Here is an 18,331-nt window from a genome sequence, read left to right as displayed (position 1 = left end):
GTATTATGTACTGAATGTATTCACTGCTCAGGTAAAGAAATGTTAGTGTAAACATGCTGGAGGTACACTCCTCCTGAAGAGGGCAACTGAAGAATCCCAAGAAAAACATCCAGCGCAGAGGCGTGGACACGCCTACAAGCCGACAAGGGGTCAACCGGACATGACCCCAGTCAACCAATGGGAAGAGGACAAGACTCCAGTGGGGGAGTATATGAAACTTAACTTGTAGGCGGGGCGATTCTGTGGAACGGGGAGATAGAAGTGTTGTGAAACAGGATCGTTCAAATTTGAACACGACACGCAACATAAGGAAAACGAAACTTAAATCGGACAGGCAGATCCCCGGTGATGGTGATAGAGAGCAGATGTCTGCAGCTACGCCCGGGTCTCTCTGACGTCCGAACGGTGAGTCCACACTATGCTTGTCGATGATCTCAACATTCAATAATTTGTTACCATTTCAATGAAACAATGCAATAACATGGAGGGATATTCGCCTACAATCTTTGTGAAAATCAGCGTATTTGACGGCAATTAGTATTGTTGTTGTCACGGCCATTATTATTATTATTATTATTATTATTATTATTATTATTATTATTATTATTATTATTATTATTATTGTTGTAGTAGTAGTAGTAAACCCTAGTTGTGAGCCTTTAGAAGCGCTGACTTCCTTCTGTGAGTGTTGCTGCCTCTGGTTGCTCCTGGTGTTGTATTAAGAGAATAGTCAACTGCGCCATCTAGTGGATTTAAAATGTCATATCCATGCAGCAGACAGTCATTTAGAATTTGTACCATCAGCTCAGTTGTAACTTTCACTGATCGTTCTTATCAACTCGTTTGATGTTCTTTGTTACATAGTCCTCCCTGTTTTTGATAATTTGCTTATTGTTTTTAAGAGTGGTGTTTTCATTCTGTGCTTAATAAAGCAACAAACTCACTCTCTATTTAACTCAATGGATACAAAAAAATATAAAGTTCAATCTGTCAAAGCAATTTTGAATGTAGAAGCCCCGTTTACACCTGGCGTTAAAATTGATCTGTACAGATCAGGTCTCCTGATGTACTAGATCAGGAGAAGGAAACGGCACGTTATGATGGTGTAAATGCAAGCAGAACGCATTGTGATCAGATCTCAGATTATCACATTGTGAAGGAAAAAAGAAATCTAGATTTGTGTAATCTTCAATAATCTTCTCTTCAAATGATTCTGCATATAAACAAACAAAGTGGTGCAAAATATTTGCCAAAAGTATAAATGACTCTTAATGACTTTCTGAATTGAAGATATTGAGAACCCTTCTCATCATGCTGTCTTCTCTACTGTTTTCTTTTTCAGCATATTTCTACAATCTGCAGGGCAATTACAAGTTTTGAATCCAGATGCTGACTTTAGCATTATGATAGTATCACAATGGCATCTGGTGAATCCAAACTGGCTGCTCTTACATTAACATATGACCTCAAACTTGGATGCACTCAATGCTCTGTCAAGGAGAAAGAAATTACCTATACGTTAAAATCAGTCAACCACCAGTGTACCCACAATCTCCTGCTCTGCAAAGCCAAAGGTAGCAGCAAATGGAGGCCTGTTTCAAGGCGGCCCACGTTTCCAAATCCGAGTCAGTATGTGGTATGTTGCTTCTTTGTAGAGGGCGTTGGTTGCTCATACCACAAGAACCGGTGTAGCTTTGCAAGAAGTGATGAGGAAGCTGCTGTTTGGACATTTGAAAAGCGTCACAGATTCAACCATGCGTTTCTCTGTAATCTTATAGCTCAGTCTGAGAGGGGATCGGATCAGCCTGATCTGGCTGAACCTCTGGGAGACCTCTTGCCAGCTCTGGATTTGAAGGCTGTGTGTGATCTGTGTTCTATCAAGGAAAATGAAATAACATACACTGTTCACTCGGTTAGTCACAAGTGCAGTAGAAATCTTGTTTTAGCCAAAAACAAAGCCTCTGACCAATGGAGGCCTGTCTCTGAGCAGCCTAAATGTGGACAATTTGGTCGAAATGTTATTTACCAAGTGTGTAACTCCTTTGTTGAGGGCTCTGGATGCACACAACACGGACAGGGATGCACCTATGCCAGAAGCGATGAAGAGGCCACCGTGTGGAACTATGTAAGGGACAAAGAAATTGATAAAGACGAGTTAATCAGACTTATATTTAAGTCTGAACCTATTTCAATAACACCTGAAAGTGCAGCTGAAAGCATACTCCAACAGTTTTCAGGGGAATTCATCGAGTTCTGCAACGACTGCTTTCATGATCGTCCACAAAAACTAACAGCCAAAAAATGGAATTTCACTTGCTCAGCAGATGCAGCGCACACCTGGGACCCAGCCTTAGTTCATCACCTATCGGAGAATAAGAGAAAGCACATCTACAGTCAGGTGCGGCCTCTTCGCCAGAACTCTCAGTTTAAGTACTGCAGTCATGTCAGACAAGGAAAGCCCTGTTGGCATGAGGCCAGCCACTGCCAGTCCGCTCAGAGCGAGGTGGAGATGGCCGTGTGGAAAGCGGAGCACAGTGGGCTCTCTGTTCGGCCTCATCTCCTTCAGCTGAGCCGGTGGGAGCAGACGGAGCACAAACAGGTCACCATGTACTGCAAAGTCTGCCTCCTGGTCCTATCCTCTCCAGAGAGCTTCTACAAGCACTGCTCCTCTTTGGAGCATGCGCAGTTACTCTCTGAGGACACCACCACCAAGTGGAGAGGACGAGCGCCTCCACACAACCGCCAATCTGAGTTCTGGCTCTGTGAGAGGTAAACAACACTGTAGATTCATGCAGTTTCTTTATCATGGCACACTATGGGGGGCAATCTTAAAACAAGCAGAACTTAACCCATGTGTTTTACCATGTCTTACATTACCACATTTGCATGTAGTTTTATGTGGCTCTCCCACTTTTTCTGTTTTATCCTGTTTAAAGGACATGGCTATGGTATTCTATATTTTATAGATATTATATTATTATATATTTAGCTCATGACAAGTTTTTAACAACAATGGAGCTCTATGGCACAGTGGAAGAAGATATATCAGGCTTTGATGCCTATCATAACTGATTGAATTATTTCTCATCTTAGCATGTGTCTCCATCTCAAGAAGAATCAGCTCCCTCTCACCTGAACACTAATGACAGGGCTTTTAGGATTAGCAGGTATATGAGGCCTTCTGCTGGACAACAGACTTCACTGTACCTTCTGTGTTGTGATTGGATTTAAATATGACATGGAATATTTACGCCATAATGAAAAAACGCTTCATGCATTTATTAAAGGCAAAAAGCCAAATAATTGTCCTTTTTAGCATCTGTTTTTTATTTCATTATAACACAGTTAATGCATACACAAAAAGGAAATCCATGTATTTCACTTTCTTTGTTTGATTTGTTTTAATTTGGGCATTTTAAATCTCCCACAGCAAACAAAAGTAATACTATAGTAGTAAAAAATAAATAGCTTAAATCGAAATGAGAATACATTTTCTGAGAAACAGTTGGATGTTTTTTTTAACTTTTCCATTTCATCCTAGACCACAAACATGCGAGTACGGCAACAAGTGCCCAAAAGCTCATTCTGTGGAAGAACTGAAGGAGTGGTTGATGCGTTCTGCAGAGGAGAAGGAGATCAGACAAAACATTGGAGCCCAGGGCCTCATGTGCTATAACGAAAGGCTTTTGGATGAATACAAAAACAGCAGTAATGAAGTACACATTGTGAGTACGAGTCTTTGACTCACTATCTAATTCTGTTCAAATGTTTTCTGTCAACTGAGAGGTACACCATATTCTCAAAGAGTCTATAAATCCAACCATTATTGCATTCAGACAGACATACTGTTGAACATTTGTACATTAGACTGTGAACATAACAAGAATAGTGCGCCCATTTCAAACGTTACAGATGTCAGAACAAGTTGACGATGTCAGCATCTCTTGTGATGAAGATTTAACTGTGGAGTGTCAACACATCAATGCAACACTGCAATGGAACTTCCAAGTTGAAACCGAGGTAAGATTTTAACAGGTGTGGAAGTTGGTTAGTTTTCCTGTGTGAAATGCCAAAAAGTCTGGTGTGTGTGTGTGTGTGGCTTACAGATATAACTCCGGGTACCAGGGCTGCCACCATTGTACCCTGAGCAAGGTACTTAACCCTGAGCTGCTCCAGGCAAACTGTCCCTGTAGTTAGTTCACTAAGTCGCTCTGTAATATCAATATGTGAATGATCAAGATAAATAATCAACCGAGGTGAAAGGAGCACGAATAGGGAGGGGATAATAGGGTGATAAACCATCATTGGCATGCAGTAATGGGCTTGGGAAAAGTTTGAGGCGTGGAACAGGATGATACCAGTATGCATTGATAAATGACTGTGAGAAGGTAAAGAGGGGGATAACTAATAAGGGTTTTGCCTCCAGCAGGCTCCACATTAAGAGGAGTTAGAATGAGTATATAACTCTGTTTGATCTACAGTAAGCCTAGTCATATTGAATTCTGAAGTTTCTCTATATTTAATTGAATATTTGGTAGTAAATCTAAAACCATGTTAAATTACCACATAACAAAGCCTGTCGTGAGCTATTGCTAAAATATAAAATGCCCTGAAGTTTAATGCTGTGTTTAAACATTACCTTAGCTCCTCTCTTACTCTTCTTGGTGTCAGTGTTAATGCAATGTTCACACAATATCTTCAAATATATTTCCCAGAAATGTTTTGTCATAGTTTGCTTAATTGCCACTTTTCTGTATGTACAGAGACAGCTTGTGCATGTGGCGCTGCTAAAGCGAGAACCAGGAGCTTCATTCACGCTTGGTGACATCAGTTCTGAGCCCTGTATCTACACCTCAGGTGAACACCTTCTCAATGAAGACATGTCCTATGACATCACCGTGTCTTTCACATCCATCAACCCAGGCCTATATGACCAGTGGTTAGTACTAGATTTTGACATGAGACCAGTGCTCTTGAAGAAACTCAGGGTAAGAGTAGGCGAGCTGTCATCGGATGACATTGAACAACCAACTGTGAACCGTGGACTCACCTTTCAAAGTGCTGAGCGTTGGCATCGAGGAAACAGAGTTATCATCCCATGTTCATCCAGGACAGAAGAACAGGAGGAACTGTTAAAGGAGTACAAGCCTCCTCTAATTAGCTTTCTGTATAAATCCTCCAACACCAGCCAAACCCCTCTGAACGATGAGAACTACAAAGAACGAATGCACCACTTCCTGTACAACGAGGAACTGGCGGAGGACCAGATTGTTTCAAGGTAATATGCTTGTTTGTAGCGTTTTCCTTTTATGATGTTTGGAATTTGCAAATATTTACAAAAGCTAAGCTTTTTTTCTTTACTTTAGACTAAATGTTTGTGGAGAAATGACAACGTTGGACACGCTGAAGAGTACAAGGTTTGGAATGATGATGGCTCCTCAGGGAGAACTGTTCTGTGCTGTCTCGATTCCTTGTAATCTCACACCAGACACCCCTGAAGGACTGGTACTAAAACAAAGCATCCAGTCTGCCCTGATAGCCCCTTTATCCATAAGTGGTCGAAATTACAAGGTCCATGAAGCCATCATTCAGCAAGACAAAACAAGTGAGAACAACATGTATTTGCAACTGTCTAAAAAATGTTGCTCTGATCTTATACTCGAAAGCAATGAATCGTATCAGATGGAGGTGCAGTTTCAGTTGAATCGCCACAGCTTCGTCACCATGCACAAGGCTGTAGACCTCCTTCCTGATACTAGAAGAGTGCTACCAGACCTTAACAACTGTGGAGTTCCTGTGAATAGCATCCACTATGAGAAGCTCAACACAAAGCAGCAGTCAGCAATTGACTTTATCACGGGTAACTCCAATGTCCGAAATGTGGCACCACTCCTCATCTATGGACCATTTGGAACTGGGAAAACATTCACCCTTGCTTCAGCTGCCAGAGAGCTTTGTAAGCTGCCTCACAACAAAGTGCTAATTTGCACCCACACCAACAGGTAATACATAGTATTAAAACGTGTTTAATTATTTATTGATTGTATGATTGATTGAAACATATTGACATGTGCTCCCCAAGTCATTTATGAAGCCTTGTTACTTTTAAAGTGTTAATATAGTCTATGCTCATTGCTCTAAACCATATCCCACCTTTTGTAAAGAAGTTATAATATAACAACACCAATACTGTATGTACTTTTGTCCTTGACATTTTTGTTTCCTTTCAGTTCTGCAGATCTGTACGTCAGAGATCACTTCCATCCATTCATCGACAAGATAAATGATGGAATGAGGCCAATTCGAATAAAAGCAAACAAGCAAGGAAGTGCTTTGTTTGCCACAGATGAGGTTACTTTGAAATACTGTTTGCTTTCTGAAGATGGACAGTGTTTTTTACCACCTACAAAAGCTGCTTCAGATTGCCACAACATAATCATAACCACCACAACAATGGCAAGACATTTTCATGACCTAAATCTCCCAGAGGGATATTTCACCCACATACTAATTGATGAAGCCTCTCAGATGCTAGAATGTGAAGCCTTGATGGCCCTTGGTCTTGCTGGGCCAAACACCAGAGTTGTTTTGGCTGGAGATCACATGCAAATGGGACCCAAGCTTTTCTCAGTTGATGATCATCACCGTTCAAATCACACACTTCTTAATCGCCTGTTCCATTACTATCAAGGCCAAAAGTGTGATGCTGCCCAGAACAGTAGAATCATTTTCAGTGAAAACTACCGCTCAACTAAAGAAATTGTGGAGTTTGTGTCCACCCATTTCTACGTTGGTAAGAATGATGTTATCAAAGCAATAGGAAATGTTCCAGCTCCTGCAAATGGCCATGCCCTAAAGTTTCACCATGTTAGGGGAGAGTGTCTCTTGGACACTAGGTCTATGTCTTGGTACAACAAAGAAGAAGTTGCTAAAGTGGCTGAAGCAGTGACTAGACATTCTCGAACACTGGCCATTGACATGGGGGACCAAGGACCTAAGCTCAATCTGCGTTCTATCTGAGGGATATCAGGTACATCACAATACTGAAACAAAAATATTAATTACATCAATAATGTGGTTTGGATTTCTACATGAATGTATTTTCATTGTCATATATGGTCAGAGTTGTAATGGTTTAATTATCTCAATTGTGTCTTATGATTCGTAGGTTCGGCAAATTAAGACAGCACTTTTGAGAGCAGGCCTTGCTGAAGTCCATGTTGAGAATCTTGCAAATGTCCAAGGTAATTTTTGTTAAGCTTTAAGAACTCCTGGATGATTATCCCATTTTGTTACACTAAGGGTGCCCCAGTTGCAGACCTTTCTGACCATTCAAACATTATATTTGTATTATCTTTCATATATATTATTGTCATTTTACATAATACACATTGCCTTCATGTTTTAACAGGCAAGCAGTTCAGGGCAGTCATAATGACTGCTGTGCAAACACGTGACAGCGTAAAAACATCTCACTTGCATGGCCTGGAGCTGTTCAATGATGCCCGTGTGTTAAACACTGCAATGACTAGGGCTCAGTCCCACGTGGTTGTGGTTGGAGATGCTGCTGCCCTCTGTAGCTTTGGCAAATGCTCAGAAGTCTGGAAGAGCTACATAGACCACTGCATCAGCAACAACAGTGCTGCACCACAGCATTTTACCCAAGATTTCTTTGAAAAAGATGTTATGGAAACTGCAAGGTTTCAGAAGTCAGAACATGTGGATCAGAGCAGCACTCTCGGTGATGCAATTCTTCAAGAGTTGAAAGATGAATATGAACAGCTGAAAACTGAATATAGTTCCGATGAAGACAGATTGAAATTCAAAGACTTCCACCACCAGCAGTCAAGATCATCATACAATATCAGTGTTGATACAGACCTTTTGGAGTTGTGTAAAAAACAACCAGAGATGTACACGCAAGGAAAGTTGGTCAGGGAGTCATATAACCGAGGTTATGTTGTACCATTTAACAAACCCACCACATGCATCAGAATCAATGGAAAGGCAAACCTGGGTAAGGTCTTCACTGGAGACGAAGTAGTCTTACAAACAGCAAGGGTGGTCAGTATCACCAAGGAAGCTGAATCAGCCCGTCTACTTGTGTGTCTGCTTGAGGAGGAGGATCACAGCAAACCAAGACAGAATTCTGGAGACACATTTGTCAAAAGGACGATGATGCCCATTACAAAATCTGCACCCAAAATACGCATACTGATCAACAAGAAAAGACGCAACTTCATTCCAATATGGGAGCAAATTAATGGACATTGGATGATTGCAACATGTAAACGTCTTGATGAAAAGCTTATACAAAACAATGTATTTGTGGTGCAAGTGATTGGCTGGAAAGAAAATTGTTCTTTTCCATTGGGAAAGGTCATAGATATTCTTCCAATTGGAAGTTCTTTGGTTGATGGACTCCACATTCTGAATGAAGAATTCAAAGTTGCACCCAATAAATGTAAATCAGATGAGGGTCTCCTCTCACAAGATGAAGACAGGACACACAGAAAGGACTTAAGTAATATAATCACTTTCACTGTTGATCCCAATGGAGCAAAAGACTTGGATGACGCCATCAGTGTCAGGGAAATTGGAAAGTATGAGTATGAGTTGGGAGTCCATATTGCAGATGTGGCAAGTTTTGTGAGTCTAGGTGGTAAATTGGACAAGGATGCAGAACAACGTGGGACTGCATATTACTGCAGCAGTGCAAGCGAAGATCCCGTGCATATGTTCCCCCCAGACTTTAGCACCGGATCCTTTAGTCTTCTGTCAGGTAAACATCGCAGGGTTGTTTCATTAATGTTCAAAGTAAACAAGAATAAAAATGAGATCATTGGAAAGCAATTCCAGCTGTCATGGATCAAGTCTAACCGGCAGTTGTGCTATGAAGAGGCACAGGACATAATCTCCGAAAGATATAGAGCGGGACCTACATTTGACTCTGTAGAAGACTGTGTCACAGTGGCTTATTGTTTTGCAAAAGCTCAAAGGAAGAAAAGACTTGTGGATTGGGCTTATTCTCAACCTGATGATGAGAGATTGCCAGGAAAGCGCAAAGCCAATCTGATGGTTGAAGAGCTGAGTGTGTTATTTAATACACTTGCATCTGAGGCTTTGATTGATTCAGAGAAATCGGAGAATTGCACACCCCTTCGCTGTCAGGCAAAGCCTGATCATGAAAAGATAGAAGAATTCAAGAAGAAATGCGGAAAATTAATACCTCTCTCTTTTCATGTGCGGCACAAAGTTGACCATGATGAACAAGCCTTAAACTGTGAAAACTTCCGCATACTCACAGAAGTGTGGGAAGATATCCAGTCAGCTGCCAGAACAGATGATGTGGACAAAATGGTGGACCTTATTGCTGCAGATGACATCCACCCTCTGCTCCAGCCAGTCAGTGATCAGTTCAGAAGGTGCTTTAGTAAAGCTAAAGTCATCTGTTCCAACTCCTCTAGCAAAGAACAGGTTCGGCATTATTCTCTGAATGTAAGATCTTACACACAAGCATCCTCACCAATACGGCGGTACATGGACATCGTCTTGCAGAGACTTTTGCACTCCTTCATATGTAACAGGGAAGTGCAATACACTACACCCCAGATTATGACTTTGTGCAGTCAATTTGAGGACAACCTCAAGAATGCCAAGGAGTATGAAAAAAAGGCTGAGCAGATTTCCTATGCAGTGAGCATGAAGAAACAAAGTGCTTCAAAGTTAGCCTTTGTTGTTAGTCACAACATAGACAGTTGTGAAGTGGCATTTCCTTTTAACAAGAACATCTTTGCAGAAAGTGTACCAATTATGTACAAAGATTTACAGTTGTGTGACCAACCAATTTTTGATGAAGAAAATGACTGCATCACTCTTTCATGGAAAAGGCGGATCTACGCAGTTGACAACATGCAAATCCACCAAGAGTTGAAAATGCCAGACTGTGGTCCGTGCATTGAGCTTCCACTGACAATATGGAAGGCCACTATTGAAGCAATTGACAAAGATGACTTGGATCATGCAAAGTCTCTCATAATGAACTCTAATACAAAGCAACTGGAACAGCAAAAGATTTTTTCAAAAACATCCAAGACTAACCCCTGTGACTCCAAGGAGCAAGAGGAACAAAGTGATCATGAGGTTGACATCACGCTGCATTTGCAGAGAGGTGACACCCTTCAGATCCAAATGACAACAGAGGTAAAAAGAGGTTATCACATGCCTGCTGTTCAGTTGGTGCACATAAAACCAAAGTTTGAGATTTGTGTGCATCATGTCCACAGCCCTATCACATGCTTCTCCAGATCTGCAGATGATCCATCAAGGATTTATTATCACGACTCCGAGGAGTATGTACAGATCTGGAAACCATTGTGTGAAATGGAATCTGCTTCCACTGCAGTGGATGAGAGTGACAGCATAGTCATCGAGAACCTAGTGGTAAACTTCAGTCAAGAGCAGGAAGGCATCCTAACGGGAAGCTTCGTCCTACCTCTTGCATGGATCACTGAATGGGCCATTGAATGTAACCTTTCACGGTGTTTACTGTGTATACGGAAAAGAGGTTTGAAGTTGTCCTCAACCCCGGAACACTCCGCCCTGGTGGACCCAAGAGAGTTCACATGGGTGGCCCATGGTGTCACAAGAAAAGCAGAAGGTTATAAACTGCCAAATGAAGGAAATAAAGTGGAGTTCTACGTCAATCACCTGCCAATGGAGACCATTCCTGATTGTGTCTTTCAGAAAAACACTTGTTTTACTGTTGAAATAATCCCGAAGCTCATACCTGACATGTAAGTTAGTATAGTTCACTTTGACCATATCTATGTAACATTGCTTATAGTTTTCATACTTTTAATTTCTAATTTTTCTTGCATTGAGGTTATGTGTTGATTGACGATTTCTATTTTAGCTTTAGATTAAACTGTTTTCTTTTTGTAGTCGGAAAGAAGAAGCTGTGCTCAACATTACTTCTGCATGTGATCTTGTCAAGGCTATAGCACTTGGAAAACACATTCCAAGAGAGGGTATGTCCATTAGTCAGCAGCAAAGAGTTGCATAGAATTGAACTATTTGCATCAATGTGAGTCTCGCATAAGATTGAATACATAGAACATACATTGTATGTTTCTGTAGTGTATTTTAAATAAATTGTCATTTTGTTTATGTAGTAAAACCAATGTGGCACAACACGAGGAAAGAGCTACCAGATGGACTGCCAACGTTTAACCTGAGTCAGCATCTTGCTGTGGAGAAAGCTCTAAATAATGCTTTCACAATTATACAGGGACCACCTGGTAAGAGCTGAAACTTATATTCACCCTGATGCTTCATATTTTCTGCAAAGTCTTTAGCCATTTTTCCCATGTGTCTCTTAGGGACTGGAAAGACAGTAGTAGGTGTGAAGATAGTGTTCAGTTTCTTTGAGCTGAACTCTAAGAACCCACGGAAAAATTTTGACCCAAAGGATGAGAACAAGAAACAAGTTATTCTCTACTGCGGCCCATCCAACAAGTCTGTTGATGTTGTTGCAGGCAAGTTCCTTTGTTTCTCTGATGCTATTTCAGCGACATTTCTTTCTGTTACCATAACCCATGTTTTCCTGTTGTAACACAGAGTACTTATTGAAGTTTGGGCACAGAATAAAGTCACTCAGGGTCTACAGCCAACAGGTGGAGATGCTAGATTACCCCTATCCAGAGTGTGCTCTTCAGTTTTCCCGGAGGTCACGTCAAGAACATGCCAAGCCAAAGCTCAGGTATTGCAATCACACCAGTTGAAAGCACTCCGTTTTTGAAAAAATGTCTTTAATTTTTAACTAACAATGGCATTAAATGGTTTTAGGAGCATGACTCTGCATCACCGCATGCGACAGGACCCTAACCCTAATTCAGGTCAAATAAAAGATTTTGATCGACGAATCAAACTTGCCCTTGAGAAAAAAGGAGAAGAGATAACTGCTCAAGAAGTGAAAGAGTAAGTTCAGATACATTATTAATTTAACATAAATGTCACCTATTAGTCAGTAAAAAGTAGTGCATTCCTAAATACTAAATTTTACTAGTTTTTACTAAATCTCACCTTTTCTGTTTATTTTCCAAGTTTGTTTTTGAGCATGGAATAAACCATGTTTTTCGGTTTTACAAGAGAAAAGATGGTTGGTTTGGCAAATAAACGTCTCAAATAAACTTCCCCACCTTCATTAAAGACTTTCCTGAGCTTTTCTATGGGACTGTCCTATGCAGTGATTAGAGACAATCCAAGCGATGCTAGGTTTGACACTACTATGTCTTGAAATAGTTAGTGAACATACTTTAACAAACTATTCCTTAGGACCCATCATAACCATGTTTCCTTATTCTGTCAGAATAATAATCAAAAGGATCGAGTCACATTGACTCGGCGTGAGCCAAATGTCCAACTCTAATGCTCTAATTGTGTTTCATAGCGTCATTTTAGTTTTATGCGTATATTTCTAATATGTTTGCAAAAAAAGCAAGAAAGAGTAAGTAAGCAATTGTAAGACTTTATTTGCAGCCTAACTGTATGGATTTTTTTTACTCCAAGATACAAAAAACTTCTAAGAGATGCTCGGACATATGAGCTCGAACGGCATGACATCATACTGTGCACATGTACACAGTCTTCCACTCCGAGTTTGACTAAAACAGTCAGTGCACGTCAGATCCTCATTGATGAATGTGCAATGGCCACTGAACCCCAGACCCTCATTCCATTAGTCTGCAACAATCCAGAAAAGGTGTGATTTTCATTTACATGTAACAATAATTATCCTGTTCATGCTTTTCCCCTAACACTGTCCTGAATGCATTTGTATGCTTATTATGCTTATCTTTGTGCCTTGATTCAAGAAAATACTGCCCTGGAATTACATTTTCAAAAGACAATGGCTTTCAATGTCAGAATATCTATTTGTATGCTTTTTTTATTAGCCTTACACTAGGACACTATGGTGTATGTATAGCAGTTATGACAATGGCATCACAACACCTACTAGCAAGGTTGTCCTGTGAAAATGAAAAACATGATTCTCAAATTCTTCCTTACGATGGGTAGCAAAGGGAGTAAACCAGTTGAAGGGCCACAGGAGCCATTTGTTGATCTCATACTTTCAAAATATGTTATTTTAGACTATTTTAATTCTGGCTATTTCATTTCTGCTATTTTATCTGCTATTTCATACTATTTTAATTCTGTTATTTTTGTAATGGTACAGACTCATTTACATCAACACTGTGAATATTGTACTGTAAATGCTCTTATTCTGTCTAATCTTGTAGTAATTGTTATGTTTTTGCTGTGAAGCACTTTGGGCTGCAATTCTTGTATGAAAGGTGGTATACAAATAAAGCTTATTATTATTATTATTATTATTATTATTATTATTTTACGATAATTATAACGCCACCTAATCATTTCTCTAGTCCTACTGTTATGTCCAAATCTTACCTTGACCAACAGTTCAAGTTAAACGGTCCATTGCAATTAATCTCAAAGATTACTGGCCAAATGTCCATGAAATATGTGGCAAATATTGTCACAGGGAATGAATCCTTGTTTATGATGACCTCCTAACCTGTTTTCTCTAGTGCCCCCACTAGATTTTTCACTTATCAAAATATAATGGCCAGATTTGAGCACATTCATGCCCCCAATAGCATCAAGCCTTTCCATTTTAGACACAGGAAGTGTGCTGTCTCTGGCTAATCACCCACTTACCCACCTCTGTCTGAATGGCTATTTTTACATCTGACTGTCTTCAAAAAAACAGAAGTTTGGGGCTCTGGTTGGATCATTACACTAGTTATTCACTCTAATGTTTTACAATATCACTTTTAGATTGTTTTGATCGGTGACCACAAACAGTTACAACCCATTGTGAAAAATGTGCGCGTGAGGAAGCTGGGGATGGCCAAATCTCTGTTTGAACGTTACCATACAATGCACAAGAAGAGGGCAGTGATGCTGGACACTCAGTACAGAATGGTGAGAACATTTAATATACATATATAGTACACATACACATAGCAACAAAATATTTAAGAATTTATTGATAACAAATAACCATACTTCTGCCAAGCAATGTAGCTCTTCATTTAGCAGAGTGGTTGCCATGCAACGCAGCAACACGCAGACACATTGGAAAGCTTAATCAAATATTGGAGTGATTATTAACATTTATCTTGATATCCTCATTAATTGTGCATTTTTTAAAATTTGTTCAATCATGTTAGCACTCATCCTTTTCCGGACATGTACGATCTCTAGTGTACCTTATGTAAGGGAAGTCAAATTTCAACTACATTGTAGTGGGAGGTTAAACGTATTTGAGATGGGAGGTCAGATTTTCAAATCCCTGTTTAAACTCGAAACGACCGTGACATTTCCAAAATAACGTCGTATTCCGTATACTTAGCCGCTATGGTGTCGACATTAACGTGGCGACATGAAACAACCTCTAGGGGGCAGTTGGAGACCACAAATGAATTTCGACCAAAAATTTGGATTTTGATCACTCAGCAACAGTGGATCACTTGGCAACGGGTTTTGATTTTTTGTCATTATTGCAAAATAATAGAATCGCCAATCCTATTCTGATCTCCATGAAACTTACAGGATGTGTTCCTGGTGACTGTCTGATACTGTGTGCAAAGTTTGAGCGGTACAGCTTTTGTCATTGCGGAGATATAAATTAATAACTGATGCATAACATGCTTATGAACAATACACGTAATACTATTCAGATGGAGTTGAGAATGGTCTGCGTACATCCGTGTGGACTGTAGGATATTGTGTAAGGAGATGTTAGGAGAAAGAAAAAAACATGTTGTCATGTTGCAGTTACATTCCTTATGACAGGTTGCAACTGTTACTTATAAGGTGCATACCACCACCTACTGTACAGGATAAGGCAGTATGAGATATTGTGTGTATTTTGTATAACGGATAGTTCCAGTCCTTGATTATGATTGGCTGAGCTGCGTCAAACCAGTTGTAAAATGTTAGCGCCATGAGATTGCTTTTAGCTTTGAAAGGCGCTTTACAAATACAATTTCTTATTACTATTATTATTATTATTATTATAATAAAATACTTCTACTATAAACACAGCTGTGACCAGATTACAATACACTGTGCCAATTAGTCACATTTCGTGATAAATAGTTTAGAGAGATGGACAAGATAGCCGCTCCGCATTGTGCCTAACAACGGCCCTTAGCTGTTGTAAAATCATGGCTAAATATATGTACTTACTGTAACAATATTGTTTTAATATTGTCTGAGTTTTGTGTTAAAAATTGTAATCAACTATCAATTATGTGCCTTTCTAGCATAAGAACATATGCGAGTTCCCGTCACGAGAATATTATGAGGGAAAACTGAAAACTGGAGTGGAGCAGCCGAGCAGTGTCCTGCGTGTTGAAAACAAGACGATGCCAATGCCAATCGTTTTTGGGGACATCAAAGGCAAGACCATCAGTCTAGTTGTCCACACAGCCAAGGGAAATGAGAACTCAAAAGCAAACCAGGAAGAGAGAACCAAAGTGGTACTGTATTGGGCATCCTTGGTTTCTTTATTGATTTTAAACTAATATTAAAATATACGTGTAAAATCCACCTGATCATTGAAATTATTCATTATTTCTTTCACTGGTTATTTTGCAGATTGGCATTGCTGAAAAGCTGGTGAAGGCCGAAATTGACAAGAAAAGTATTGTGATTCTGTCGCCCTATAATGCCCAAGTGTCTGAAATCAGAGATGAGCTGAAGAAGAAAAAAATGGATGAAATCACCGTTACCACAATCACCAAAAGCCAAGGTGACAGTGTACCTCTCTGCTACACAAGGGCAAAAGTAAAGTAGCTACACCATAAGGAAAATATATTCCAGAGTAAATGTCATCCTGAAGAAGTGCTCCTCTCAAAGTTTTAACTGTGTAAAAATGTAACCAGTACAGTATGTTAGAGCTTGTCCCAGTGATGATGGGTCTAACTACTTCCTGTCCTAATGGGTAGTTTAAAGCAGTGCGTCATATTCATGACCATAAGTTACATTTTGATTTTAAAATCATAATCTGTAAAGTAGTAAATACAAACAAATTTAGTGAAATACAAAATATTTCAGCTGACTCACAAAATGAAAATACTTCTCACTCCAGTTGACCTAGTCACATTTATTCCTGATACAGACAATCCCATGACCCAATCCAGTATTTCAATGCCGGTCAGAAGAAACAAAAGAACAACCTCCACTCTGTTTAATGATCGCTCATCATGTGACATACAACATTTTGTCTTCTAGGAAGTGAATGGCGATACGTCATCATATCTACAGTGTGCTCTCTGCCAAGTATAGAGATTGTGAGAGAACCAGACGGAGCTTGGCTGTCTAAACATCTGGGCTTTGTGGGCAGTCCCAACCAGATAAATGTGGGCATCACCAGGGCCAAGGAGGGACTGTGCATCATTGGTAGGCAGCTCATCTCTTATTTCTACACTTAAAGCTCAAAGCTCCTATGTAGCCTTATAACTCAAATGTTTCTGTCCTCTCAAAGGGAATCAAGAATTGCTGAGCTGCAGTAGCGCTTGGAGAAAGCTCCTGGACCATTACAAGCTTCACAATGCAGTGACAGATGCAGACAAGATTTCAGTGTGTTGTTCCACATAGCTATCTATCCTTTTTAAGAAATTTGTACAAGCATCAGACCAGAGCTCCTAGACTCGCACAACTTCACACTTTATTGTGTATTTTTCTATGATGTCGTAGTAACCTTTTTATGCAATCTTGTAAAGTTTTATAGCATATTTGGGATTTTTTTAAATATTATATTTACAGTTTTTGTTGCGCTTTGATTTACATACACCTTTCTCTTTATTGTGTATACATCTGTAAATAGCAAATCAAAGACAGTTCAAAGATTGAATTGTCTGGGGGTTTAAAAAAATCCTTGTCGTTACTACAATTTAAGATATTACATTTCAGAAATGTTGTAGGCTACAATACATACTTTATCACACAATGCTAATGTTAACTATGAACAGAAGACAGACAGAGTTCAGTTCTTGTTGAGTGATCTTTAAACTCATCTTAAGGTTTTAAATGTATTCCACTGTATTTAACACTGTATGCAATCATTGCTCCTGCTACTGATGAATGAGTCAGCATTTGTTTTCATTGCAAGACAGCTGGTCTTAACACTTAGACTACTCTCACTGCATGATGAGGCAGTTTATATTGCTCTCATAATATTGTTTTTGATACCTTTTTAGATGTATATTCAGGGGTAAGCTGTGACTACAGAAATGTTTATAAAACATTTTCATTGCTGACATGAATGAGGTTGAAAAAAATCATTTTTAGGGCCATTGCTCAAAATGGCAACTTTTCTCACAATCTGGTTGTACTTGCTTCCTGTTTTATTTTTGAAATGTTCACTCCCCCTTGTCATGTTTTTTTTTTTTACTTCATGTCCTTGTGTTTTTATCTCCCTGTGATTGAACCTCCTGTGTCCACTCAAGCTGCCCTTGTGTCCCAGTGTTCTTTGTCTGTTCGTCATCCATGTTACGTTGATGTTCCCTGTTCCCTGCCCCGTGTTCCCTCGTGTCATCCTAGTTTGTATTTGCAGTTTTTCTTTTTACCTTTTTTCAAATTCAGTTTGCAAGTAAATGTGTGTAGAAATGTATACAAACATTAAAACATTTTAGATTAAACAAAGAAATTAAAACAAGATGCAATACATAAACAAAACAGACTTACAGATAGAAAAGGGAGGGGGTTTAATCTTTTAGTTGATAAGCAACCCAATGTCCAGGAGCGGTCAACGGTGACTTCAATGTTGTAGTCTGGTTTTTGGCTGAGCCGGCAGGCTATGGGACATACTGGGAAATAAACATAAAAAAAACTCTGGTTAGAAGTAATATCCCTAACTTCAGAGTGTTTCAACAGTCGCCAAGAAGGTGCAGTAATGAACCTCATTTGCCACAATTGTGCAAGCATAAATCATGGAGTTTGTCATCTATCTTTGATAATCTAAGATCAGTCGTTTCAGAATCTTGTATTGTTCAATCCTGAATCTCACACATTTAGAAGAATTTAGATCCGACCTCCTAATCCTATTCCACTGAGCACAGTCATGGATACATTGAGGTCATGCTCCCAAACCAGCTGGACAGGAGAATATGCATTAGGCCCTAAACATTAAGATATAAATATTTGACACCATACCTGTTGACAAGGTTGCCTTCCTAAAAAGCTGATCCCGCTGCGAGCTTGAGGCAGGCATAGCTCCTCCTTTAAGGCCCTGTCA

At 39.6% G+C, this 18,331-nt stretch overlaps 1 protein-coding gene across 1 annotated transcript; it reads left to right on the top strand.

Moving 5' to 3' along the window:
• The first annotated feature begins 399 nt into the window (after positions 1–399).
• helz2b (helicase with zinc finger 2b) lies at positions 400–18,060 on the top strand. The gene is given in 21 exon segments (XM_029427520.1): positions 400–405; positions 2,322–2,769; positions 3,542–3,725; positions 3,913–4,020; positions 4,764–5,278; positions 5,367–6,002; positions 6,231–6,951; positions 6,953–7,030; positions 7,169–7,244; positions 7,412–10,796; positions 10,945–11,030; positions 11,175–11,300; positions 11,382–11,537; positions 11,620–11,761; positions 11,848–11,979; positions 12,571–12,763; positions 13,864–14,010; positions 15,357–15,572; positions 15,691–15,844; positions 16,327–16,494; positions 16,580–18,060. Coding segments are annotated over 20 exon segments (7,596 nt in total). The 5' UTR covers positions 400–405; positions 2,322–2,509; the 3' UTR covers positions 16,693–18,060.
• The last annotated feature ends 271 nt before the right edge of the window (positions 18,061–18,331 follow it).

The sequence above is a fragment of the Cottoperca gobio genome, unplaced genomic scaffold, assembly GCF_900634415.1.
Source record: "Cottoperca gobio unplaced genomic scaffold, fCotGob3.1 fCotGob3_332arrow_ctg1, whole genome shotgun sequence".
Taxonomy (NCBI): domain Eukaryota; kingdom Metazoa; phylum Chordata; class Actinopteri; order Perciformes; family Bovichtidae; genus Cottoperca; species Cottoperca gobio.
Note: the sequence above shows the minus strand (reverse complement) of the source record. Positions and strands in the feature narration are given on the sequence as shown.